Genomic DNA, 27,925 nt, shown 5'->3' on the forward strand with positions numbered 1-27,925 from the left:
GGGAGAGCCGCAGAGCCCCAGGGGCCTGGGTTGGACCCAGGATGCAGAGCGAGCGGAGGGGCTGGCTCCCAAAGGTTGGTGGAGTCTGGGTTCCCGGTGGCCACAGAGGAGGCTCCTGGGGGCTTCTGGGGATCAGGGGTGCTGACTAGGGACCCCTGTCCAAGCTGGGGAGCAGGCCCTGAAGTGGGGGCCTTGAGGAGAGCCGGGATGGGAGGAGGGTGTTGAGGGAGGATGGAGGAGGAGGCCCCCGGCAGGAGCAGGGCGGCAAGGGGCCCGAGCGTTTGCGGTTTCTGGGTGTCCGCACGTCTCTTTCGCCGTCTCTTCTGCGTCTTTCTCTCCATCTCTCATCTCTCCAACGCAGTCCCTGCGTCCTTCCCTTCCCGCCACTCTCCATACCTCCCCGACTCTGTGTCTCCTGTTCTCAGTCTCTGGGGGCCGCGCCTAGGTCCCCGCCCAGAAGCCGGCGAGGCCGGGGGCGGGCCGGGGCGGGCCTGGCGGGGCGGCCGGGCGGAGTTAAAGGGCCGGGCGGCGGGACGGTGCGTTCAGAACCGAAGTGGCGACGCCGGTGATTCCGGATTGAGGGCCTGAGGCCGAGACCCGAGGGGTAAGTGCAGACGAAAGCGGGGTGGGGACGGTGCGTAACCCGATCGCGCCCTGCGCTGGAACCCGAGGCGCGCCGGCTCCCGGGCTGTCGGGGCGGGTGCGAGGGAATGCGCGGCGGCCTCGTGGATCCCGGGACTCAGGACGGAGCTGCGCGTCCGGGACACTCAGGTTCGCGGGGGCGGGGGGGGGGGGTATGGTGTGTCCCAGACGGTCGCTACTTTTGAGCGCAGACTTTTCTGTGCCCGTCGAGGAGTCCTGGGTGCATCCTTTCTGGGTGTCCGAGGTGGGCAGGGGCCTCAAGAAGACCCACCCCATTCTGCCCCCCCCTCCCCAATCAGGCTCTGCCCTGTGCCGCCTCCTGAGGGCTGATTGGCATCAGTGGGATTTCATTGTCTTAAAAGGGAGGCTGTGCGTCCCACCGACAGACTTCATGCTCTGCTCCGCCTGCCCACCCATAGCAGGCACAGGCCGCTGAGTGCCCCTGTGTGAAGGCAGGGCGCCCTCCTGGGCCCCCAGAGGTAGCTGTGAGGGTTGTGTGAGGTCCTGCAGTGGATCCTAGCTGGTGTTTGTTGGATGCTGGTGACACGATGCTCTCTGGTGTCCCAGGGGCCAGCCTCTCACTCACCCCTTGGACCAGGCGGTAGCTAGCTGTTCCCGGACCATGCCCACCAACTGGGGAATATCAGGCTGAAGGTGGGGGGAAGACAGAGCGACAGTGGGTGAGCTGGGATTTGAACAAACCAGCCTTGTGTGACCCCAACATCCTGGGCACTTTCCAATGGCCCCGGCCTCTCTGTATGGCCCGGCTTGGGTTTCTAAGTGGTAACATTAGCTCTGGCCTGGCAGCCGCTGGTGACCTGAGTAGGTATCTGCAGAGGGGCTTGCCTGACACAGGAGCCATTCACAAAATGCGACCCTCACTCTCCTCTCCGGCAAGCCTTGGGCCCTGTTCTACAAATACCGGGGGGCCGGGTAACAACCTTGAGTCTGACGGTGGCACTAACAGCAATGAGAGGTTCGATCAAGGACTTACTGTGTGCCAAGCACCAAGCTGAGCACATTAAAAATGCTGGGTTGTCCTAACAGAGTCACGAAGCGGGTACTGTGGTTCCTGTCTTCCTGAGGAGGAGATCGAGGCTCAGAGTGGCATAGACACTCGCCTGAGGCCACACAGCAGGGGCTTATAGAATTCTTTCTGAGTCTCACATGTCAGCGTGGCCACACTTGCTCCGGATGGTGCTCACAGGCCCTTGCAGCCCTGGGATGATCTAGGTTACGACTGGTGGCTTTAACAGGTCTTCCTCTGCCAAGATCTACAGTGTGCCCAACGCTGCAGTGAGACTCCCCCCTCCCCACGCCAACTTGTCCACTTGACCCTGCCCTCCGAACTGCCCCTGAAGTTTTCTCAGAACCTCAGAAATCTGGGGTAAGCTCTCTCTCCGTCAAGCCTTCAGGGGCCTGGCACTTTGGGAGCGTATGAGTCTTGGGTGGGGCAGCCCTTTGGCAAAGAGGGGGTCAAAGAGGTGCCATGCGTGAGAATGGGGGAGTGGAGAACAGAGGCGGGGGGTGGGGCAGTGGGACCAGTGTCACGTGCTGGGCTGTCAGGCTGCCGGTGTGCCCCAGCACCTGTGCTTCAAGGAGAGGCAGATAGATGGTTTCCGGCAGGTCAGGGTCTCTGTCCTGAATTCCTTCCTAGGAGCCCACACACCTTGTATGACAAGTCCCCGACTGGCGGCCGGGCTAACCTGACAAACCAGAGCTCCATGGGCGTGGGCCTTGCAGCCACTGGCACCTCCATCTCCAGATAACGTGGGGCCGTCGCAGGACAGGCGGGGTTGCCTCTGCCAGGGCAGGGCTGCTGCGTGCCCTGCCTGGGTCTGGGATGAGCTTGAGGGCTGGTGCAGAGAGGAGTAGGTATGCCGGCCTCCCACAGCATCCTATGTGTCACTTCCATAAAAGAGTAACAGCAGAATTAGGGACGATGGCTAACATTTTGCATGCTACCCGCTAAGCCTCGCCTCACCAAAGTGTCCTAAACAACCTTAACAGGGAGGTCCTGCTATTTGTAACCCATTTTCCAGATCGGTAAGTGGAAACTGAGAGTGGGGACTCGACTCACTCCAGGCTGCTGCTTTATTGGGGATGAGCAGAGTCATGATTTTGAACCGAGGCTTGTTTGAGTCTGTCTACACCTCACATTCTACAGGCTGATACCATGCCCAAACAACATTTTCTTTTCTTTGAAGTTGAAGTGTAATGTCCATACAGGAAAGTGCACATTCCAGACCTGGACCGTTCAGGAGTTTTCTCAAGTTGAAACCACACATGTCACCAGACCCAGGTCAGGAGAGGGAACCTGCCGGCGCCCCACAGCATGCTCCTCCCCGCCAATTAACGCATGTTAACTCATATTTTCATGAATTTTGACTACTTAATTTTAAAATAGTCCTGAATTTTTGGAAATATATTTTATTGATTTTTTACAGAGAGGAAGGGATAGGAATAGAGAGTTAGAAACATCGATGAGAGAGAAGCATCGATCAGCTGCCTCCTACACACCCCCCACTGGGGATGTGCACGAAACCAAGGTACATGCCCTTGACTGGAATCGAACCTGGGACCCTTCAGTCCGCAGGCCAACGCTCTATCCACTGAGCCAAACCGGTCAGGGCTAGACCTGATTTTTTAAAGAGACGTTTTAGACTTACAGAAAAATACGTAAGAAGTATAGATTTCCAACACACCCTTGCAACTCCCTACAATTTCCTGTTTAGTAACATTTTGGAACGGGCAATATGTGCTCACGGTATAGAAAATCAAAAAGCCCCTATGCCCATGGGAAAGTTAAGTCTCCCTTTCACTCCTGCCCCCAGCTCTTCCAGGCCCCTTCCGGAGGCAGCCACCGTGAGAAATTTCACATGGGTCCTCGAAACACTTTGTATTTTTTTTTTTTTTTGCCTCACCTTTGTCTCCTCAGTGCCCAGAACAGAGTCACACACAGAGCAGGGGCTCCCACATGATTTGCCAGCTGAGTGCTGGAGAAATGCATGCAGAGCCCTTGGCGAGGGACAGCACGATGCTCAGTAGCAATCACTCGCTGGCTTCTTGGCATCGCCGGGGGAATCGTTATCCACCGTTAAATCGGTAAAGAAAGAAATACCCACGGCTGCTTCCTGTCGAGCGTGTCGCCTGGAGCTGCCCGAGCGAGAGGCAGCCCAATCATCGCACGTCATTGTCCACAAGTCGGAGCATCTGCCTGGGGCTTGTGACTTGGAGCTCTCTGAGCTTCATTTTGGGGGGTTGCCCACCCCCCACCCCCACCCTACCTGGACCTTTTACGGGGGCAGATCCCCTATACCGGGCAGTCTGTATTTTTTTTTAAAGGAGTTTAAATTGTGGTAAAATACACATAACATTTAGGATCTTAACTATTTTAAGGGTACAGTTCAGTGCCATTGAGTACAATCATATTACTGTGCAACCATCACCACCATCCATCCGCAGAACCTTTTCATCTTCCGAGACTAAAACTCTGTTCCCATGAAACACGAACTCCCCATCCCTCCCTCCCCGCCCCCGCCCCCCAACCCCTGGCACCCACCCTTCTACTTTCTGTCTCTAGGACTGTGACTACTCTCAGGACCTCATGGAGGTGGACCTCACAGTATTTGTTTCTGGTGTGACTGGCTTATTTGACTTAACACAATGTCCTCGAGGTTCATTCATGTTGTAATATGTGTCAGAATTTACTTTTCAGGGCTGAGTAATAGTCCGTTGTATAGATGTACCCCATTTTGTTTATCCATTCATCCTTCTATGGACACTTGGGTTGCTCCCACCTATTGGCCATTATGAATAAGGCTGCTGTGGACATGAATGCACAAATATCTGAGCCCCTACTTTTGCTTCTTTTAGAGATCCATCCAGAAATGGGATTGCTGGAACATACGGCAATTCTGTTTCGTTTCTTTTGAGGAACTTCCGTACTGTTTTCCACAACCTGGCTGTACCATGTTACATTCCCAGCGGCAATACATATGCATTTCGGTTCCTCTGCATCCTGGCCAGCACTTGTTATTTCCTGTTTTGGGTAGTAGCCATCCTAACAAGAGTTCGTGTCATCTTCGTTTTAAGTCAGACCATCCCAGTGGGCCTCTCCAAATCTGGTGATGATCTACCCAGATCGTTTCCCAGGTCGCAGTGACCAATAGAAACTTCATGTTTCCTGCACGGTTGATGTGGCTGGACGTCAGCAGGTGGAAGAGCCTGAGAGTCTGAGCCCCAGGGGCACCACCAGCTATAGTGGGTAGGGACTGAGGCTCAGGTGGGGACCTGAAGTGCAGGGTTTCTTCATCTTTGTTGCTGGAGGAAGTGGAAGCGTAGAGGGAACCCTTGTCTAGTAGGACTGGGTAGAAAGAAGAGGTGAGGACAGGACCCACCCTTTCAGGAATCCCCTTGGCATTGCCTGAGATTGATGGCCTCCCCCTGTGAGGGCGATTGAGGTTGATCTCTGATGGGGTCTTCTGGGGCCAGCTCTTGTCTCCCTTGAGCTGGGGGAACGGACGTTTAGTTGTCTGGAAAATAGCGAGAACGAGCCTGGCTGGTGTGCTCAGTGGTTGAGCATTGACCCCATGAACCAGGAGGTCACAGTTCGATCCCAGTGAGGGCACATGCTTGGGTTTCAGGCTCAATCCCCAGTGTGGGGTGTGCAGGAGGCAGCCGATCAATGATTTTCTCATCATTCATGTTTCTATCTCTTTCTCCCTCTCCCTATCTCTGAAATCGATAAAGCATTTTTTTTTTTTAAAGAAAAGAAAATAGAGAGAATGATGGGACCTCCCTCTAAGGATTGATTTAGGATTCCATGAGACAGCGTGTAGTAAGGGCACCGTATCTGGTCACTGAGTTATTATTGTTACCCACCCACCTTGTTTTGGTTGGCTGCTTCGGAGCTGACCCTAGATCAGGGATTTGAGGGCAAGCAGTTTATCTGGGAAGTGATCCCAGAAAAGGCAAGGAGGATGTGAACCTGGAAGAAGTGAAAACAGGGACTCAAACAAATGCATGTCCACACAGATGCATAGCAGCACATGTCCCAATAGGCAAAAGGTGGAGACATCTAAGCTATCCATCAACAGATGGATGAATAAACACATTGTGATATATCCTTACCATGGAAAGTCACTCAGCAGAAGAAATAAAGCGCTGACGCATGTCACAACGTGGATGAACCTTGAGAACATCATGCCGAGTCCAAGAAGCCAAACACAGGTCACATGTGGTATGATTCCATTGATATGAAATGTCCAGAACAGGTAACTACACAAAGACAGCAAGTAGATCAGTGGCTGCCAGGGGCTGTAGGTATGGGGGGAGTGGGGAGTGACTGCTCAGGGGGACGGGGTTTCCTTTTGGGGTGATGACAACATTTTGGGACTAGGTAGAGGTGATGGTTGCACAACAGCGTGAATGCACTAGGTGCCACTGGACTGTGAACTTTAAAATGGTTCCTTCTATGTCGTGTGACCCTTATCTCAATTTAAAGAAGGAGGAGGTGAAGGTTGAGGAGGGCAAGGAGGAGGAGAAAGAAGTGGAGCATTTCACAGAGAAACTTTCCATTGTGGCCAGCTGGAGTTTAACCCCACTGGTAGCGCACGTGGAACCCACACCTCAGGGTCATGGCACCCAAGGGGAGAAGGCGCTGGCGTCTTTATCTAGCAATGCTCCCCCGTCTTTGATGAGAGCTGCTTTGGGGGCAGGGCGTGTCTTCATGCTCCAGCACTCTGACCAGCCGCAGGGGCAGAGAAGTCAGGAGGGATGTCCTGCAAAGTCAAGGCTGGGCATGTGGTGGGGCACTGGGGCATCTGTCTGGCCAGCTGGCGGAGACCACTGCTGAGGGCAGGAGAGAGATGTACTCTTGGCCTCTGGAACTCACATGAATTGAGCACCTACTGTGTGCCAGGCACACCAGGCTTGACTCCACAGGTCACTGTGCATATGCATATGGCATACGGGTGGCCGGAGGGCGGTTTCCGTCGGCACTGACCCCTACCCCGTGTGTCCCCCCCAGGATGCTGCCCATCACGGAACATCTGCTGCGCCTGCTGGGACTGGAGAAGACCGCCTTCCGCCTGTATGCCGTGTCTGCGCTCCTCCTCTCCCTGCTCTTCTTCCTCTTCCACCTGCTGCTGCGGTTCCTGCGGCTCTGCTGGCACTTCTATGTCACCTGCCGCCGGCTGCGCTGCTTCCCCCAGCCGCCCCGGCGCAACTGGCTTCTGGGCCACCTGGGCATGGTGCGTGTGGGCCGGGCGGGCCGGGCTGGGCAGATCCCATGCATTCAGGGAGCCTGATGGACTGTTGGCTTCCCTCATCCCCCCCAAGAAACTGGTTGGAGCCAGGATGTAAGACTGAGGCTCAGAAAGGGCAAGCAGTTTGCCCAAGGTCACGTGGCTGGGATGAGGCAGAGGTTACTGCAAAGTTTCCTCTGTAATTCCAGGCTATGGCTGTACCTTTCATAGGATATAGGTTCTATCCGATGATATAGTCAGATTTAATATTCAGAATACAGGTACCAATGCCTGTGAAGTTCATCCGATTCTAGGACCCGGGTTGGGGATGAGGGGGGCATGGTCCTGTAGATTTTGTTGCTCCATCCCCAACCCCAACTTGGTTCCATACTTTATCTCCCTCTTCAATGCTGTGGTCCCAGGTCATGGCGCCAACCCTTTCCTTGCATTTCATTTCATTTCTTTCTTTCTTAATCCTCACCTGAAGATATATATTCTGTGAAAATTTGATTTTAGAGAGCCCTGGCCAGCGTGGCTCAGTTGGTTGGGCATCGTCCAGCGCACCAAAAGGTTGCCAGTTTGATTCCTGGTCGGGACACATACCTAGGTTGCAGGCTGGATCCTTGATACGTGGTGTGCAGGAGGCATCCGATCAGTGTTTCACTCTGATATTTTGCTCTCATATTGATGTTTCTCATTCTTCCTCTCCCTTCCTCTCTCTCTAAAAATCAATAAATTGAACAAAAAGATTCTTTAAAAATTTGATTTGAGAGAGAGAGGGAGAGAAAGAGAGAGGGAGAGAGAGGGAGAGAAAGAAACATGGATGTGAGAGAGAAAGATCTATCGGCTGCCTTCTGTACTTGATCGAACCTGCAACCTTTCGGTGCTTGGGGATCCACTGGGGATAGAACCCGCAACCTTTCGGTGCTTGAGACGACACTCCAATGAACTCAGCCACCCAGCCAGGGCACATTTTATTTCTTATTTCACATGTATGTGCCAAGTATTATGCCAGGCGATTTATAAATGTTTACTCCTTTAGTCTTCTTGACATTCCTAGGAGGTAGGTCCCGTTACTATCCTTACTCTGCACCTGAAAACACGGTGGCTCAGAGAGCTTAAGTGACTGGCTCTAGGTCACACAGCTTGTCAATGGCAGAGCCTGAGTCCAAACCCAGCTCTCTGGCTCCAACACACCTGCTCTTAGCTCTCTTCCCTCTGCTACCTCTATTTTCTGGATAAGAAAGGCTGGACTTTTCTAGAAGGGCTTCGCAGGCCAGGGGAGAGAAGTCCAGACCCCTGAGGGCCCTGAGGCCCCGTGCTGAGTGTGGAAGAGGACTTGGGAGAGGTACCATGGACCTGATGCCATTATTGACCAGCGACTGCCTGTGTGGCCTTGGGCAAGCTCCTTCCCCCTCCAGACCTCAGTCTTCCCATCTGCATTGCAAGGACTGTGCTCATGCCTCGTAGCCTCATGGGATTGTTTTGATGATTCCTGCAGTCACCTCTGGGACAGGCTTGGCACGGAACCGGCTACACGGTGGTGGATGTATGAGCTCAACTTCTGGGTCCTGCAGGGACAGAAACATCTAGAAACATTTTAGATACTGCTTAGAGGGAGTGTCTCAGAAGAAGGAAGTGGGAGATGCGTTTCCACTCAATAGTACAAAGAACATTTATTTAGCTTATTTTTTGGAATTATCCCCCTGGGGCCAGCACTCGTCAGGTTTTGCCTGTTTGTGCCTGAATCCCATCACTCTCTTCCATCCTCACCTCTGCTCAGGCCGCATGCCCCCCTGTTGGACCATGGTCCAGCCTCCTGCCTGGGCCCCTGCCTCTGGTCTCACTTCTTCAGTCCATCCCCCATCCTGTCTCTAGAAGGATTCTTGAATCTACCATGTCCCTCCCCTGCTCACACACGCTCCATGGCTCGCCACTGCTGTCTGAAGATGTTCAGGGCCCTTTCTACTCCAACTCCTCCCCTCCTCCCCTATTCCACCGACCCCCTCCAATCCCATGAAATGACTTCCTATTCCTGTCACAAGAGGCCCACTTCCCCCCGCCCCATTCAAGGCCTTTGCTGAAACTGTGCCCTCTGCCCAGAATATAATTTCCTGTTAGATGAACTTCTACTCATCTTTCATGCTGAATCTCCAGTGCCCTTACTCCTCTGGTTTGGATGGTGGTCCTATAGGTAGGCTGATCCTGATAGAGAAGGAGACATCGGAGCTACAGAGGAGTCATGTGTTCATTTATTCATTCTATAATTGCTGGGCCTTACCACTGGCCAGACACTGGGTTAGGCCCCTTCGGATCTGAGCTCTCCCCTAATTCTCACAGCCTGTGAAATAAGGATGGATCTGCCCTATATTATGGACTCCATCTTTGGGGCTCAGAGAGGTTACGTGACTTGACCAAGGTCACACAGAGGCTGAGGGTGGATTTGAGTTCAGATGCATCTGACATTGAGCCTGAAGTGTTTCTGTTTCATAGAGCATGTTGGTTCAGAGCAGGCGTGTTGTAGCCGGGTGGCCTGTGTTCAAATCCTGGCTCCGCCATAACGGCCGGTGGTGCCCAGTGCCTGTCCATATCCTCTGGGCCCATTTCTGGGTGCAATGGCCTGACTTCCGGCTGCCAGCACCTGTGTTCCAGGGCTTTTTCCAGCAGCAGGAGCCCACTCTGCCACGTGGACGGTGAGCCTGAGCGTTAAAGCCCCGGGAGGGCTCTCAGCCAGTGACTATGGGACCGTGTGAGTTGGTGGGTTGACGCTGAGATACGTGTCCCGCAGGGGTCACTCGTGGCACCGAGCCCTGGTCGCCCATGGTGGTCACTTTCTTGACAACTTATTCTTTGCTGGCCACCTTCCCTGCCTCTGTCGCTTCCCCCCTTCCCCATGTTTTTTGGGGTCACCCAAATAAACTACTTGCCCTAGAACTCTTGTCTCAGGACCTGTCTCTGGGGAGGCCAAACCAGGACAGCCACTTACCTGTAACTTCAGATAAAGTAAAATGGGGAAATAGTAGCAATTCTGTCACTGGGTTCTTGGGTGGGTTGAACATATAAATCTGTGAAAAATGCCCCAAACAGAGCCTAACATTGCAAGCACACGCATGTGTTAAATGTGACAATACTAGGAATAGTTTACTACTAACAGAGCAAAAACTTGATAAATACCAACCATTATCATGGACGTGTTTACTGTGCCTGTTTTTATTTCTTTTCTTTTTTAAAAATATATTTTATTGATTTTTTACAGAGAGGAAGGGAGAGGGATAGAGAGTTAGAAACATTGATGAGAGAGAAACATCAATCAGCTGCCTCCTGCACACTCCCTACTGGGGATGTGCCCGCAACCATTGTACATGCTCTTGATGGGAATTGAACCTGGGACCCTCCAGTCCGCAGGCCAACGCTCTATCCACTGAGCCAAACCAGTCAGGGCTGTTTTTATTTCTTGAGCATCAGCTGTGTGTCAGGCCCCGCGTTGGGGTTCTGATGCTTTGTTATTCCATGAATTCTCTCAACTGTCCTCAGACAGAGTTGATTCTTCCCCACTTTTCAGATGAAGAAATGGAGGCTCAGTGAGGTGCAGCCGCTGTCTGCAGTCGTATAGCCCTTCTCGGCTTGTTTGGGGTGCAGGGAGGCGGCAGGGGGGAAGGACTGGCAAAAGCTGGGGCTGGACACCTCCTCACTCTCCTTTCCTACCACCCCCACAGTACCTCCCAAATGAGATGGGCCTCCAGGATGAGAAGAAGGTGCTGGACAACATGCACCATGTGATCTTGGTGTGGATGGGACCTGTCTTGCCACTGGTGGTTCTGGTGCACCCTGATTACATCAAACCCGTGGTGGGCGCCTCAGGTAGGTGGGCTGGGCCTCTGAGTGATGGGTAAACCCTCAACTCCCAGAGTCCACCAGGGCTTCTAGGCAGGTGGGCTATCCAGAATAAGGGTCATTTGAGTAGGGCTTTGAAGAATGAATAGGAGTTCACCAAAGCAGAAATGGCAACACAGAGAATGGGAATAGCATGGGAAAAGGTATGGTTAATAGAGTCCCAGGAACTTTAAGAGAATGCCCATCCACTGGGAAGTCAGAAGCAAACAGGTTTGGATAAGTAGTTGTTTGCCCAAGATTTTGTTAACTGGTTGTTGCTTAATTCTAATGGCACTCCCATCATTTGGGTTCTGACTATCCCAACCTATAGCCTGCTTTCTTCACTTGGGCTGACTCTGACTGGCGGAGAGAGAGATCTAGAAGGATTGTTTCTTTCTTCTGCAATCCACACCCACCCCATTGTGTAGGACTCCCGTGTGCGTGGTAAGCTCTTGCTCAGCCTGCAACACCCAGTTCCAATGACCTCCCTCCCCTCCTCCTGGAAGGTTTCCCAGACTCCCCAGCAGACCATACCCCTCTCTCCGGGACTTTCCCATTCTCAGTCCACACTGTTTGGGGTTGAGTGTGTCTGTCTCTGTCTTCAGTGTGGTCTCGCATGTAGGTAGCTGGGCACCTTCAAAAGCATCAGGGGGCATTTGAGAGAACAGGGATGAGAAGAAAGAGTCCCAGGAGTTTTAGGATCTCTTGCCTCAGCTTGGGCCTCTACAAACATACGTCTGGAGACTGCCTTCAAGGCTGCCACCAGGAGCCATGAAAGAGTAAGGGGCTGTCATCCTTCCCTCCCCCGTGAAGCCCTCCCCATGCCTTTACATCCCCCATTGTTGCATTTGTGAAGGGTGACCATCCCCGTTGCACACACGAGGAACTGAGGCCCTGGGAGAGGTGACTCTTTCAGGGGGTGGGCACTGCGTTTGGGAAGAGCCTTGGGGCCAGGTCTGGGGTGGGCTGGTTCCAATCCTGACGGGAGCACATACTTGCTGTGTGACCCAGAAATTCATCCAGGCTCTCCGGGCCTCAGTTTCTGATCTGTAAAATGGGACTGTTGTGAAGACTAAATAAATATAATGTAGGTAGGTGCTAATAAGGGTTTCTTCTCTTCTGTCTTTTTAATATACACGTTTTTCTTTCTCTCCTCTCCCTGCCTCTTCCTTTTCTCCTTCTCACCCGCCCCCTTCCCTCCCCCCCCGCCCCCCCCAGAGCATTAGTTTCCTAAATGTCATCCTGCTCGGTTTGAGACTCCAAGTAGATCAGGAAGTAGAGCCCCCACATGAGCTTGGCACTAAGTAAATGCTGACGCCTCTTCCTCCCCCCACCCCTCCTTCAGGACAGGCAGGATACCACGGCCTCCCCCACCAGAGGAGCAGGATGGGGACTTCAGGTTGGGGAGGGTGGGGCCTGGCCTCAGGGTGCCCCTGCCCGTCCGTGCCTATCCCCCTGGGATGGGACAGGTCTGGCCCAAAACTCAGACTCCATCTCCCTCTGGGGCCTCCTTGGGGGTCTTGCTGCTCTGAGCTTAAACCAGCACAGCTGATGGGCCCTGAGGAAGGCGTGAGTCCTCTTGGACCCTCTGTGTTTTTGTTTTGTTTTAATTTTCTAATGGGCATTTGGGATAGAGAACATCAATGCGAGGAAGTAGGTGAAAATGCTTTTCAGAGGACAAGGCGTGATATATAGGCATATAATTATAGCTTGGTTTGATACATTCATTTTTTATTGAGATGGAATTCACATAACATGTAATTAACAATTGTAAAGTGCACAGTTTTAGAGTGTAAGATAATTAGTGTGTTCACAATGTTGTGCAACCATCCATCGGCTCTCTCTAGTTTCAAAATTTTTTATGACTCCGTAAAACACCCTGTGCCCATTAAGTAATCACTGACCATTTCCCCCTCTCCTCATCTCCTGGTGAACATTAATCCACTTTCTGTCTCTATGGATTTTCCTATTCTGGATATATCATAGGAAAGGAATTATACAGAATGTGTTCTTTTGTGACTGAATTCTTTCACTCAGCATAATGTTTTTGAAGTTCATTCACATTGTAGCAATGATCAGTGCTGGGGGAATTCAGGCGATCTGGGGTGTCTGGAGTGAAGATGATGTGTGTGGAAAAGTAAAAAATTAGACAGGAGCTGGACACAGAGTACCTGTGTGCAAAGCGAGTGAGCTTGTGTTTTACTCTGGGGGCGAGGTATTTGAAAAGGACAACCATTGGACAGGTCTGTGAGTCAGAAGGCCCTCTGGGAGTCCCAGCCCGGAGTCCAGAGTCCAGAGAGGAGAAGAACAGCTAGACTCCCACTTTCCTCTCCAATGTTTCCTCTTCCAGGGAGCTTGCCTTGACTTCCAACAGCCTTTTCTCGGTGCCTCCCTTCTCTCATGACACACTTCCTACCATCTTGATAACTGCATGGCGTGCTTCTGCTTCCCTTTCCCACCCACCCCGCCCTGAGCTCCTCCAGGCAGGGCGTGGAGCTGAGCCATCTCTGGGTTTCCAGCATCATCCAGCATGGGTTGGGCATGGAAAGGTGGCAGAAGAGGCCTGTGTTCAATGGGGGAATGAATGAGTGGACAGATGACTGTGTGCGTGATTGGCCAATTCCTGGGGAGTGTGTGTGTAGGCAGTTGAGTCACAGCTCAGATAAAGTGACATCACTTGAGTTTCAAGTACTTCCTTCCTAGGCCCCTACCCATTCTGTCCCAAATCTGTTTAGCATATAGAAAAGGAATTCACTCACTCACTCACTTACCCATCCATTCATTCATCCATTCACTAATTCATTTGCTTTTTCATTCATTCATTCATTCATTCATTCATCCATCCATCCATCTATCCATCCATCCATCCATTCATTCTTTGATTGATTCATTCATACAATAAAAATTTATTGAGCACCAATGTATCAGAGATGAACGTGGTCTCTCCCCTTTAGGTGATTGTTACGGGAGTGATGGAATTCAGAGTGATTGGTCGGGGAGGGTATGATATTCACGTAGAGACTAGAAAGATGAGAAAAGAGTTTTTGAGGAAGAGAGGCATCTGGTGGAAAGAAGCAGAGAGAGAACACAGCTTTTCCCAAGGAGCTGAGAAAAGTTTTATGATGTTAGAACATGAAGTATGTGTTGGGGGTGGGGTGGGGTGGGGTGGGGATAGAGGTGTTTTGAGAGCGGTCTGGACTGGGGTAGTTCACTTAGGGCTTTGAAAATGGGCTGAGAAACTGGTGCAGGAAGGGACATGGTCCGATGTAGAGTCAGATAAGATCCCCATGGGGCCAGGGTTCAGGACAGGCTGGAGAGGGCAAGGATGGAGGCAAGCATAGAAGATATAATTCCGGTGGCCTGAGCTGGCAGAAAAGTGGGGATGGATGAAGTTGGAGAAGGCCATTCTGGATGGGGAGCACAGCCTGGGCGAAGGTTTGGAAGTGAGAGACAGCATGTGGGGTTACTTAGTGGATGTTGAAGGATGAGGTGGGAGAGGCACACAGCGGCAAGATGGGACAGGGATTTTGATGCTAACCTGAGCTTGAACTTTTTTTACCAGGGCGATAGGGAGCCATGGGAGGTGTTTGAGCAGGGGAGCCTCATGTTCAGGTCAGCATGTTATAAGGATCTTTCTGGGGTAGGTGTTAGGATGGATTGGAGGGGTGAGGTGGGAGGTTGGAGCCCAGAGAGGAGTCCCAAGGAGGTCAGAAGCAGAGGTCAAAGGTCAGAATTCTGGATCGAGTCATCATTGCTCCTCTGTCTCCACAGCTGCCATTGCCCCCAAGGATGACCTTTTCTATGGCTTCCTGAAGCCTTGGCTAGGTGAGTGTGGGACTGGGTAGGCTGGGGCTTCAGGGAAGAGGGGGGTGGAGCATGAGGTTTCTTGGGGTGTCTCAGAGTAATAGGAGAGACCCCCTAACCTCAGTCTTCTGGGCCCAGGGGATGGGCTGCTGCTCAGCAAAGGTGAGAAGTGGAGCCGGCACCGCCGCCTGCTGACACCTGCCTTCCACTTTGACATCCTGAAGCCCTACATGAAGATATTCAATCAGTGCACCAACATCATGCATGTGAGTCCCAAGGTTTCATGGGCAGAGGATGTCCTGGAAGTGAGGCTGGTCAGGCTCCAGCTCGCGGGTGAGCCATGTGATGTCACAGGGCCTCACTTCCTTTAACTGTATTGGGCTTGTAGTGAGCGTGCAGCTAGGTCCTTGTCAGCCAGGCTTTAAGTCTGCATTCTTTGTGCCCATTTGCTGTCTCTCTCTTCCAGGCTAAATGGCGGCGCCTGGCGGAGGGTCCAATGGTCTCCCTTGATATGTTTGAGCATGTCAGCCTCATGACCCTGGACAGTCTTCAGAAATGTGTCTTCAGCTACAATAGCAACTGCCAGGAGTGAGTGTGGCCTACCTGGGGAAGACAGGACTAGCTGCTTTAAGGGCAAGGTGGTGGGAGGAGACAGGTGGTGTTAGGCACCTATGGGCTGCTGGTGCTCTGCCAGACAGGCTGTGTGGTTCCAGGAAACTGACATCACCTCTCTGAGCCTGTTTCCTTATCCCCTCCCCCCATTAGAATTCCAATTCCTTCCCCATAGTCATGGTGTGGGAATTAAATGAGATAATATGAATCAATGGCTTTGCACATAATAGGTGCTCAGTAAATGCTAGTTTCCCTTATTCTATGAAGACTATATGGTCTTTGGAAAGTATCCCCCCACTTTCTGAGCCTCTGTTTTTTTGTTTGATGACCATCCCTGACTGTCTGAGAGATGCTTTAAGAATAAAATGATATAGCACTGCCCAGAAACACAGTAGAGCCCTGTGAGTATTTGTTGAATGAATTAGTAAAATAACCATTGCCCTGGTTCATTCATTCATTCATCAGATATTCACTGTGTACCTACTATGTGCCTGGCACTATGCTAGCTACTGGGAATATGGTAGGGAAACAGACAAAAACCCATTTCTTTGGAGCTTATAATCTAGTTGGGGATATAAGAAATAAGGACACAATGAATGTCAAGTTTGTAGCACATAGTAGGTCCTCAATAACAAGCTTCTGACTTTGTTATTCAGGGCTTTGCAGGGATATGTTTCAATTGGGTAAGGTGGAGATGACTTTGGTAATTAATTAATTAATTAATCTAAGAAATATTTACCGAGTGCCTACTATGTGCTAGTCCTACAATACTGTGGTCAATAAAACAGACAAGGTCTTGCTCTTCTGGAATTTATATGTTGGTGGGGAAAAAAGCAGTAACCATGAACAAATAAATAAACAAAAAAATGACCGACTGTGAAAGGGTATGAAAACAAGCACACTTCAGGACCAAGGACAGCTCCTTGACCCCCACCCTGCAGTGATTTTGTTATGATTGTTGTTTTGTTTTTAAGTCCTCACCTGGGGATATGTTTTTGTTGATTTTTAGAGATAGAGAGGAATGGGGGGCGGGGGAGAGAGAGAGAGAGAGAGAGAGAGAGAGAGAGAGAATGAGAGAATGTGAGAGAGAAATATGAATCTGTTGCCTCCTATTTGCACCTAGACTAGGGGTCAAACCCACAACCTAGGTATGTGTCCTGACTGGGAATAGCATCCAAAACCTTTTGGTGTATGGGATGACGGTCCAACCAACTGAGCCACCTGGCCAGGGCTGTTGTTATTGTTTTGTTTTGTTTTTTTAAATATATTTTATTGATTTTTTACAGAGAGGAAAGGAGAGGGATAGAGAGCCAGAAACATTGATGAGAGAGAAACATTGATCAGCTGCCTCCTGCACACTCCCTACTGGGGATGTGCCCGCAACCAAGGTACATGCCCTTGACTGGAGTCGAACCCGGGACCCTTGAGTCCGCAGGCCGACGCTCTAGCCACTGAGCCAAACCGGTTCTGGCTGTTATTGTTTTAATAACAGCTTTACTGAGATGTAATTCACATACCATACAATTCACTCATTGAAAGTATACAATCCAACCATAATAAATTTTAGAATATTTTCACCAAAAAGAAACCCTGTATATTTTATTTTGGGGGATGATATGACTAGTTATCCACCAGAGTGGAAATAATGTCTGTACAAAACCATACATTTGTTAATGTAACTTTTGTATCACAGTTAAAATCCAAACAATTTTAAAAAAACAGTCATCTCAATCAAAACTCATTATGTTAGAATCAATAGCTTCTTTGAAGCCACAGGTAACACTTAAATAAGGTTAAGACTCAAATGCAGACATTTGGTTGCTAGGAAAGCTAATTAAATTTCCAACTTGCTCAAATAGAATTACAAAAAGGCAAAATTGTGTTTTCCACAGAGATACAGTCCCCTGGATTCGCCAACACTGGACAGCTGTTAGAGTAGAGTCCTGAGATCCTAAGAAATCCAAGCATCCTTTAGAATCCAGTGGTTCTCAACCTTCTGGCCTTTATTTTTTAATTTTTAAAATATATTTTATTGATTTTTTTTACAGAGAAGAAGGGAGAGGGATAGAGAGTTAGAAACATCGATGAGAGAGAAACATCGACCAGCTGCCTCCTGCACACCTCCTACTGGGGATGTGCCTACAACCAAGGTACGTGCCCTTGACCGGAATCGAACCTGGGACCCTTCAGTCCGCAGGCCGACGCTCTGTCCACTGAGCCAAACCGGTTAGGGCTGGCCCTTTAAATACAGTTCCTCATGGTGTGACCCAACCATAAAATTATTTTCGTTGCTACTTCATAACTGTCATGTTGCTACTGTTATGAATCATAATGTAAATATCTGATAGGCAGGATGGTCTTAGGCGACCCCTGTGAAAGGGTCGTTCGACCGCCAAAGGGGTCGCGACCCACAGGTTGAGAACCGCTGCTTTAGACAGACTTCTGCTGTCCTTTCATCCCAATCAGAGATTTGTGGGCGTGTGGAATGACACCACCACTAGCAATCGTAGCCTTGATGAGAGAGTCCAATTCTTCATCTCCATGAATAGCAAGTTTCAAACGAGGAGGGGTAATTATGTTTTACCTTTAAGTCTTTTGATGCGATTCCTGCCAATTTAATGGACTCTGTGGTGAGGCAGTCCAGATGACTGCGTTGTACACAGCAGTAGTCGCACCCACATGTCCGTGGCTGGTCGTCCTAGATCCTAGATTTTAGGTGTCAATGAATAACAGTTCAGTGGAAACTGTAAGCTCACCCTCTGTGAGCAAGAAACTGCCTTCACCCTGGCCTTCCCGGGATCCTTTCCCGCACTGCCAGCCATTTCAAATTCTGCTGATGTGGAAACAAGCAAGGCAGAGAAAGCACTAGTCAGCCACCCGGCGAGATCCCACCGCCTACACCAGTGGTTGGCAAACTGCGGCTCGCGAGCCACATGTGGCTCTTTGGCCCCTTGAGTGCGGCTCTTCCACAAAATACCACGTGTGGGTGCGCACGTACAGTGCGATTGAAACTTCGTGGCCCATGCGCAGAAGTCGGTATTTTGTGGAAGAGCCACACTCAAGGGGCCAAAGAGCCGCACGTGGCTCAAGAGCCGCAGTTTGCCGACCACTGGCCTACACCATCACACTGTGACTCAAACTGCCCCTACATATGTGAGCACTCACCTCCCAGAACCCACTTCTCCTCCAGATCTAGGCAATCACTAATCTTCCTTCTGTGTCTACAGAGTCGTCTACTATGGACATTTCATAGGTGGAATCATATAGACTTTTGTTCCTGGTTTCTTTTACTCACCATCATGTTTTCAGATTTGTCCATGTTGTAGTGTGCATCAGTAATTCATTTTTCAAAAATTGCTGAATAATATTCCACTTGCTGCGTAAAACCACATTTTGTTTGCTTGATTATTTGCTGATGGGCATTGGGTTGTTTGCACTTTGGGGCTATTATGAATAATGCTGCCATAAGCATTTGTGCACAAGTTTTTGAGTACATTTATGTCTTTAATTTTCTTGCATATATACCTAGGAGTGGAATTGCTGGGTTATATGATAATTCTATGTTTAACTTTTTTGAGGAACTGTTGGACTTTTTCCTAACGTGGTTTTTACGATCACTTTAGGATCCCACCAGTAGTATGTGAGGACTCTAATTTCTCCATATTATCACCAATACTTGTGATTATCTGTGTTTTTTTTTTTTTTGGTTATAGCCATCCTAGTCAGGGTAAAGTGGTATCTCATTGCGATTTTGATTTACATTTGGCTAATTATGTTGAATATCTTATCATGTGCTTTTGGGCATTTTCATATCTTCTCTGGAGAAATGTCTATTCATATCCTTTGCCCATTTTTAAATTGGGGTGTGTCTTTTTTTATTATTGAGTGTTAAGAGTTCTTTAAGTAGTGTAGATACAAGGTCCTCATTAGCTACATGGTTTGCAAATATTTTCTCCCACTCTGTGGATTGTGGCAGTTTAATTTCAGTGATGTCACATAAGTTTGGAATTCCTCATCCCTCTTTGGGCCTGTTTTAAAATGCACCCAGATTGTAGTTTTATCCAGGTATGGTGGGTCCCAACAGTTCAGAAAATGAGGTTCCCAAGAGGAGAGGAAATGCCACACGACACAGGGCCACATGGAGAAGCACTAGGAGAAAGCACAGCAAAAGCCTTTTGCGGGTGTTTCTAGGAATAAGTGGGAAGTGCAGGGCAAGCAGCCTTAGGATTGGCTAGTTTGGAATATTTCAGCAGGCTCTGGAGCCAAAGGGTGCCCCTGGCTGTCCAGTACTTGGTGATTAAGGCAGGGGGGTAGGGGCTCAGCCTGGTAAGGTTTGGAGTAGGGGCTATGGATTGGTTGGTTTCCCAAAGAAAGGCATGCTCTTGGGTGAGTCTCTAAGAATAGGCTAGTGGGGTGCGGGGGGCAATGTCTCTCTAGTCAGGGAGGTCCCAGATGGTAGAGCATCGGGAATACAAGAAAATATAGCTAATCCAGAACGTCTCTCTCTCTTTTTTTTTTAAACGTATTTTTATTGATTTCAGAGAGGAAGGAAGAGGGAGAGAGCGATAGAAACATCAATGATAAGAGAGAATCATTGATTGGCTGCCTTCTGCACACCCCATATTGGGGATCAAGCCCAGGCATGTGCCCTTGACAGGAATTGAACCCGGGACCCTTCCGTCCGCAGGCCGACGCTCTATCCACTGAGCCAAATCGGCCAGGGCCAGGGCCTCTCTTTGTCACTTACCCACTGGGAGAGGAAGCTTGGCTCTACACTCATGGCCCTTCTCCCCGGCAGGAAGATGAGCGATTACATCTCAGCCATCATTGAGCTGAGTGCGCTGTCCGTGCGACGCCAGTACCGCCTGCACCACTACATCGACTTCATCTACTACCGCACAGCCGACGGGCGGCGCTTCCGTCAGGCCTGTGACACCGTGCACAGCTTCACCACCGAGGTCATCCAGGAGCGGCGGCTGGCGCTGCGCCAGCAGGGGGCCGAGGCCTGGCTCAAGTCCAAGCAGGGCAAGACCTTGGATTTCATCGATGTGCTGCTCCTGGCCAAGGTGAGGCGGGGCCCTGGAGGGTGGGCCCTGCCCAGGATGGCCTCCTCAGGAGTTGCAGGAACGCCTAAAATAATGAACGCCCAAACTAACTTAGGCATAGGATGCAGGCAGATGCAAAACACGTAAGACCTGCTATGTTCGTCTGCTAGGGCTGCTGTAACGAAGTGCCGTACACTAGGTCGCTTAAACAACAGAAATTCACCTCCTCCGCTTTGGAGGTAAGAAGTCTGAAATCAAGTTGCCGGCAGGGTTGACTTCTTCTGAGGCCTCTCTCCCTGGCTTGTAGATGGCTGTCTTCTCCTGTATGTTCACGAGGTCTGCCATCTGTTCACGTCTGTGTTCGAATCTCTCTCTTTTTTAAAATATATTTTTATTAATTTCAGAGAGGAAGGGAGAGGGAGAAAGAGATAGGAACATCAATGATGAGGAAGAATCACTGGTCGGCTGCCTCCTGCATGCCCCCCACTGGGGATCGAGCCTGCAACCTGGGCATGTGCCCTTGACCAGAATCGAACCCAGGACCCTTCAGTCCACAGGCCGATGCTCTATCCACTGAGCCAAACTGGTGAGGGCTGTTCTAATCTCTTTTAAAAGGACTGCAGTAATATTGGATTAGGGTCCACTCTAACGAGCCCATAGTAAATTAATTACTTCTGCAAAGGTCCTATCTCCAAATACACTCATATTCAGAGGTTCCTCAGGTTAAGACTTGAAGATATGAGCTCCGGAAGTCCACAACACTTACATGACCTTGAAGGCATGTGACACCTTCAGAGATAGGTGGCCACCCATGTGTGGTGCTTCTGCGGAATTTCTGAGCAGCACCTGGGTTCTGGACTCACACAGCCCTAGACTCCACTCCTGACTCTGATGCTTCATGGATGCTTGACCTAAGTCATCTGACTCTTCCCTTGGAGCCTCTGTTTCCTCATTTATGACATGACTAGAGGCCTGATGCACGAAATTCGTGCAAGGGTAGGCCTTTGCAGCCCTGGCTGCTGATGGCCCCGTGGCCCCACCCCCCCGCTCACTGGTTGTTCTGGAAGGTTGTTCCGGAAGGTCATTCCGGAAGGTCGTTCTGCCGTCTGGTCTAATTAGCATATTAGCTCTATTATATAGGATGATCACATGACCCGATCACAAGATTGTTGGTGCTAGAGCTGCTCAAGAAACACAAACTCCTTTCTTCTCACCTTTGACTTGCCTCCACTCTTTTCATCTTTTTTTTTTTTTTTTTAATATATTTTATTGATTTTTTACAGAGAGGAAGGGAGAAGGAGAGAGAGTTAGAAACATCAATGAGAGAGAAACATCGATTCAGCTGCTTCCTGCACACTCCCTACTGGGGAGGTGGCCGCAACCAAGGTACATGCCCTTGACCGGAATCGAACCTGGGACCCTTCAGTCCAAGGGCTGACGCTCTATCCACTGAGCCAAACCAGTTAGGCTCTTTTCATCTTTCTTAGACAAGTTGCATACTTCCATCTTCTGGGAATCCTTTCTCCTGAAGCTTGGCTTAAGAGAGAGAGGGGAGCATGTATGACTTTGGAGGAGCCCCTAGCACGCAGAAGGCGGGATGAAGTGGGCTGACCCTTGTCTGCTGCCCATTCCAGGATGAAGATGGAAAGGGACTGACAGATGAGGACATCCGAGCTGAGGCGGACACATTCATGTTTGAGGGTGAAGACATGGCGCAAGGCTGGGGAAGGATGGGGGGGGGTCCCCATTTCCTGAAGATAGCGTCTCTGCTATCTCCAGGAAGCCTCCATGCCAGCTCCTCATTTGCCTGCAGGTCACGACACAACGTCCAGTGGGCTCTCGTGGGTGCTGTTTAACCTGGCCAAGCACCCAGAGTACCAGGAGAAGTGCCGGGAAGAGATCCAGGAAGTCATGAAAGGCCGGGAGCTGGAGGAGCTGGAGTGGTCAGTCGGGGGTCATGGGGATGGTGGGGACAGGTTGAGCCTTGGGTGTGAGTCGCTCTGCTCTGCCACTTACTGACGTTCTGACCTCAATCTTAAGTGAAAAATCACTTAAGATTCAATTTAATTTCAATTTCTTTAACTGTAAAACAGGATGCCAACAATGTCTCTGCGTAGCTCATAATGTAGGAGTTCTTACTTGGGAGTGTCTTAGCTAGCAATGGTTGCAATAGTGCTGCATAACAAACAGCCTCTAAACTTAGGGGTTTACGGCAAGCATTTATTTTATTTCTTGCTCTTGTCTGCATATGACGTTTGCACTGCTGGGCGATGCTGAGTTGAATGGGGTTGCTTCCAAACTGAGGTTTGGGCTAAGGTCTGTTCCACATAGCTCTTCATGCTCCTTGAACCAGCAACTACTCTGGGCATGTCCATCTCAAGATAGACTTCAGAAGCACAAAGAGGCACACGACTATAAAAAATGTGATTGGGGTGACATTGATTATTGAAATGATACAACTTTCAGGTGTACACTTCTAGAATACAGCATCTGTATATTTTATTGTGTGTTCACCACCCTAAGTCAAGTCTCGTCCCATCATCACTGAGAGCCAGACAACTTCAAACCTCTGCTTGCATCTCAACATTCCATTACCTAAAGCAAGTCACATGGCCAGGCGCAACACGAATGGGCTGGGACACATACTCCACCCATCGAAGTGGAAGGCACTGCAGAATCACAGGGCACAGGGCACAGGTGCATAATTTGAATACAAGAAAAAGTGAAGAATCAGGAACAATAATCCAACTGACTTCATATGTGTGTTGTGTAGAGCTGCTTCTGGGTGAAGCAAAGAAAACACAGCATTAAATAGCATTGAACAGTGAGGAAGTGGTTCAGTGGCAGCCTTTCAGATTCTGAACACAGGGAGAAACTCTCAGGTGGGTGCTATTGGATCTTTAACACCTTGCTAACTGCTTTTTTTTTTTTTTTTTTTTAATCTTCACCTGAGAATATGCTTAGTGAGAGGAAGGGAGGGAGGGAGGGAGAGAGGGGAGGGAGAGAGAGAGGAACATCGATGTAAGAGAGAAACATTGATCGGTTGCCTTAATCACGCTTCCTGACTGGGGATGAAACCTAAAACCCAGGTGTGTGTCCTGAACAGGAATTGAACAGGTAACCTTTTGGTGCACGGGACAACCCTCAACCAACTGAGCCACTCTGGCCAGGTGCTAACTGCCTTTTAAAAAAATAAATGTTTTTATTGATTTCATTGAGAGAGGAAGGGAGAGGGAGAGAGAGATAAAACCATCAATGGATGAGAGAATCATTGGTCGTCTGCCTCCTGCACTGCCACCTTCTGGGAATGGAGCCCCAAACCAGGGCATGTGCCCCGACTGGGAATTGAACCGTGATCTCCTGGTTCATAGGTCAACCCTCAACCACTGAGCCACGCTGGCCGGGCACTAGCTGCCTTTTTAACAACGGGAGACGATGCTCCAGGTCCCGAGGACTGGGCAGGAGATGGTGCCTTGCCAGAACTTAATAACTCTCTGCTGGTTTCCCCGTGGTGCTTACGTTTATGACACTTCTATGCCAGGAATGCCATTTGCCCTTTAAAGTAGCAATATAAAGTTTCTTTGAAGGAGAACCTGTTGGTGTAAAGAAAACCACTAGATCATGAACCAAGAGTTATAATCAATCCAATGTTGGGCTCTGTATTCCCAAGGAAAAAAATTAAGTGAATAATAGTAAAGGAGGTGGATGTCTGGGTTCTTAATACTGAAGTTGATCCACACAAGCTGGTAAATTGCTGCTGCCTGGCCCCCCTTGGCTTTTCAGGCACCTCCTCCAGTGGCCCTGACTCCCCATAATCCATCTGTTAATGGGTTAACGCTGGGCCCACAGAAGCCCGCTAGCACTGCTCTGATTTGCTTAGAGTCAGCCACAGGGTTAACGGTGTGTGCAGGGCACAACTGCAAATGCTAGAAGTTGGGGCAAGTCTGAGATCCTGGCCTCGAGCACCCACACCCCCACCCCATGCTCCCCAGGGATGACCTGACCCTGCTGCCCTTCACCACTATGTGCATCAAAGAGAGCCTCCGCCAGTTCCCACCCGTGACCCTGGTCTCCCGCCGCTGCACGGAGGACATCAAGCTCCCGGATGGGCGCATCATCCCCAAAGGTGCCTACTGTGTGCTCCCTGCTGCCTGGCTGCTCTGTTGCTCACGGGGCTCATCGTGCTCACCCCAGGTTCACCATCCTGCAGATGGGATGGCTCTCTGTGTGGCTGTTGCTTCTGGGGTGATGGGGGAGACCCAGTGTACAGGGGGGAGATAGAGGTGGGTGAGTACGGATGGACAGGAAGCAGTGGGTGTGGCACGGCGGGCCCTCTCTAGGTACAGGTAGGGGAGGGTTGGTTTCGTTCAGTTGCCAGATATCCCCTGGAGACCCAGCCCTGTCCTGGGTGATGCTGGGGATCTAGAGAGGCCTCATCTCCAGGACCAGGCTGGGGAATACAGCAGGGCACAGACTTTCCCAGCCACATGAGGTCGGGGGTGGGCTAAAGGGAGGGAGAGGGGCTGGAGCAGCCCAAAAGAAGGATGGATGGCTCTATCTGGGAAGAATGCAGGGAGGGCTGCTTGGAAGAGGAAAGGTGGGAGGTGAGCCTTGGAGCTTGGAAGTGAAGATAGTGAAAGGCCTTCAATGCCAGATTAAGGCACTTAAACTTGATCCTCAGGGTAGCAGGTAGCCACGGGAGGGGTTTGAGCCTAGGAGAAGAAATGCCAGATGTGTGAGTGAGAAAGAGCCCTGTGTGGCTAGCGGAGCAGCCAGAAAGGGGATGGAGACCTCTTAGGGAGGCATGCAGCAGCATTTTCCAGGGAAGGATGGGCAGGGGAGGTGGCAGATGGCTCATGGAACACCATGGCGCCAAGGAAAGCAGGTCTCCCCGACTCCCCTCTGCCCCACTGACCTCACCCCTCCCTACAGGAATCATCTGCCTGGTCAGCATCTATGGGACCCACTACAACCCCACAGTGTGGCCTGACTCCAAGGTGAGCTCTTCTCCCTCAGTGTCCTCTTCAGGAGGGGCAGTCCTGCGGCAGTGAGGCCTCCCCTGCCCTGCTTCCCAGCGAACCAGCCATCAGGGCTGGATGCAGGACTTGAGCGCCTCACGCCCCCCCCCCCCCCCCCAGAGATCCCCCACTCACTGCGAATTCATTAAGTCCACAATTATTGATTGAGCTCCTACTGTGTGCCAGACCCTGTGCTGGGTGCTGAGGACAGAGAAAGATATTGTCATTACCCTCATGGAACTCACAATGAAGTGTAAAGAAAAAAGAGCAAAAATAAGATGATTTGGGATATTGGTAAATGTACACAGGAAATAAACAATGGAGGGGGTGGTGGTGGGGGTAGAGGAGTACTTTAGCTCACATGGTGAGGAAAGATCTGTGGAGGAAGAGATGTTTGAGCTGAGACCTGAGAAGTGTGAAGAGCATGGGCAAGTGTGTTTCAGGCAGAGTTAACAGCAAGTGCAAAGGCCCTGGGGTGGGAATGAGCCTGGCATGCCTGGATAGCAAAAGGAGGCAGTGAGGCTGGAATGCAGTGTCCAGCTGGGCTGCTCCCCAGAGGCTGAGGGAGGGGGCCAAGCTGATATGGGTGGGCAAGTCCCCAGACTCACCCGGGCTGCTTCTGCTTAGGTGTACAATCCCTATCGCTTTGACCCGGACAAGCCACAGCAGCGCTCGCCGCTGGCCTTCGTGCCCTTCTCGGCAGGACCCAGGTAACTACTATTTCCCCAAGTATAGGGGGGACACCCAGGCCAGTGGAAAGCCAGGGATGTGCCTCCTGGACAGAGCCCGCATCCCACCCAGGTGTCCTACCTGCCAACCTGGCATACTCTTCCTGTCCTCAATGCACCCCTACGCCCCCAGATCAGATCTGTGATAGCGACCCTCAGTATTCAATGCAACTACTGTGCGCGAGGCCCTGCGTTCTGGGCTCTTAGGCTCCCAAAGGCTGTATGATGCATTGTTCTGTTTTACAAATGAGAAAACCGAGGCTCGGAGGGGTGGGTGGTCATTTACCCAGTTCCAGGGACCCCACTCACGGTCGTTCTTCCTCCAGGAACTGCATCGGACAGAGCTTCGCAATGGCCGAGATGCGTGTGGCCGTGGCGCTGACTCTGCTGCGCTTCCGCCTGAGCGTGGACCGAACGCGCAAAGTTCGGCGGAAGCCGGAGCTCATATTGCGCACGGAGAACGGCATCTGGCTCAACGTAGAGCCCCTCCCTCCGCGGGCCTGAGCCCGAGCGCCGGTGCGCCCCTGCGGAGCCCGGGGCCTAAGCCCCGCCTAGAGGCCGAAGCCCCGCCCTCGAGGGACCAGACCACGCCCCTAAGTCCTGTGGACCTAGGCCACGCCCCTCGAAGTTCAGGCTCCGCTCAGGGGGATCAGGGTCCTCCACTGAGCAGCGGGTAGGTGCAGGCCACGCCCCTCAAGGCAAGGCCACGCCCCTTGAGTTCCAGGACCCACCCACCGAGTGCTGTCCTCTGGTTTGAGGGCCAGGCTAGGCCACACCCCTTGGGCCCAGACCCCTCCTGGGGCTTCAGGTCTTCAGGCCTCTCCCATGGAGCCTTCTAAGACCCTAAGGCCAGACATCTAAAGCGTCTTGGATTCAAGCCCTGGCCCACGCGGATCTGACGGGCTTCTAAATGGAGGACTTGGGAGCTGGAGCCCGAGGTCAGAGCCTTGAACCTGGATATCGCCTTCCTGAAGCCCCCAGCTCGGATGGGCGAACTTCTCGGGCATCAGGCTACCTCCTGTGGCCCTGCTGTTTGCTTTTCTTGTTTTGTAAACTCAAACCCTCCTTCCAAGCCCCTTCCTTCCTCCCTTACTCAAAGGCCCTTTGCTAAGGATGTTGATTTTTGTAGAATAAAAGCAAGGGATACAGACATCCACCATCATCCACCCTCTAGCGGCTAGTCTAGCGGCTAGAGCAGTGGTTCTCAACCTTCCTAATGCCGCGACCCTTTAATACAGTTCCTCATGTTGTGGTGACCCCCAACCATAAAATTATTTTCGTTGCTACTTCATAACTGTAATTTTGCTACTGTTATGAATCGTAATGTAAATATATGATATGCAGGATGTATTTAGGTGACCCTTGTGAAAGGGTCGTTCGACTCCCAAAGGGTTTGCGACCCACAGGTTGAGAACCGCTGGGCTAGAGTCTAGCCTGACCGGACCCTGACATCCAGAGCCCAGCAAGGAAATGAGGGACCTTGGACAGTTGGGAAGCAGCTGAGGGAAGCTGTGAGCTAGGAGGCTGGAAAATCATTTGTCCTTGGACATAAACAGACTTTTTGGGACAGTTTGTGTATTCATTTATTTCATCAACAGACTGCATTATTAACGAAGTGTCTGCTAGCACTGGGCCAGGAGCACAGCTGGCCTGATTCCTGCCCTCAGGAGGACAGGGTTGACAAATGCTGAGCAAATAATTCTACATATAAATATTTACTTAAACTTGTGACAAGTGCTCCAAGGAAGAGACACCGTGGTGCTGGGTGAGCATAACATTTGGTGGGGGTGGCTCAGGGAGAGCTTCTCTGGTGCTGAAGTGGGAGTAGAGTTTGGTGACAAGGGAGAGAAGAGCATTCCAGGCAGAGGAATACCATCTGCAAATGTATGCAGACGAGGGAGAGCATGGTGTGCTAAGGAACTCACAAGGGGCCAGAGTGGCTGGACCTGGGTAGT

General features: G+C 50.9%; 1 protein-coding gene and 1 pseudogene across 2 annotated transcripts; one reads left to right on the top strand and one right to left on the bottom strand.

Annotated features, from left to right (window-relative positions):
* Positions 1 to 27,539, top strand: CYP4F22 (cytochrome P450 family 4 subfamily F member 22). 2 transcript variants are annotated; one of them, XM_070416286.1, is made up of 13 exons: positions 1 to 74; positions 6,674 to 6,896; positions 10,607 to 10,751; positions 14,535 to 14,588; positions 14,706 to 14,833; positions 15,034 to 15,155; positions 19,978 to 20,245; positions 21,859 to 21,925; positions 22,038 to 22,167; positions 24,217 to 24,350; positions 25,157 to 25,221; positions 25,870 to 25,952; positions 26,297 to 27,539. In XM_070416286.1, exons 2-13 carry the CDS (start codon positions 6,675 to 6,677, stop codon positions 26,472 to 26,474), a joined length of 1,596 nt encoding a protein of 531 aa, XP_070272387.1. In that variant the 5' UTR covers positions 1 to 74; position 6,674; the 3' UTR covers positions 26,475 to 27,539. The 2 variants fall into 2 exon arrangements, with proteins under 2 accessions (XP_070272387.1, XP_070272386.1); XM_070416285.1 differs by lacking the exon at positions 1 to 74 and adding an exon at positions 529 to 604.
* On the bottom strand, positions 17,610 to 18,001 carry LOC139009920 (histone H2A.Z pseudogene; annotated as a pseudogene).
* Positions 27,540 to 27,925: the final 386 nt, after the last annotated feature.

The sequence above is a fragment of the Myotis yumanensis genome, unplaced genomic scaffold (assembly GCF_028538775.1).
Source record: "Myotis yumanensis isolate MYYU_CA2020_CCGP unplaced genomic scaffold, mMyoYum1.0.hap1 SCAF_5, whole genome shotgun sequence".
NCBI classification, from domain to species: Eukaryota; Metazoa; Chordata; class Mammalia; order Chiroptera; family Vespertilionidae; genus Myotis; species Myotis yumanensis.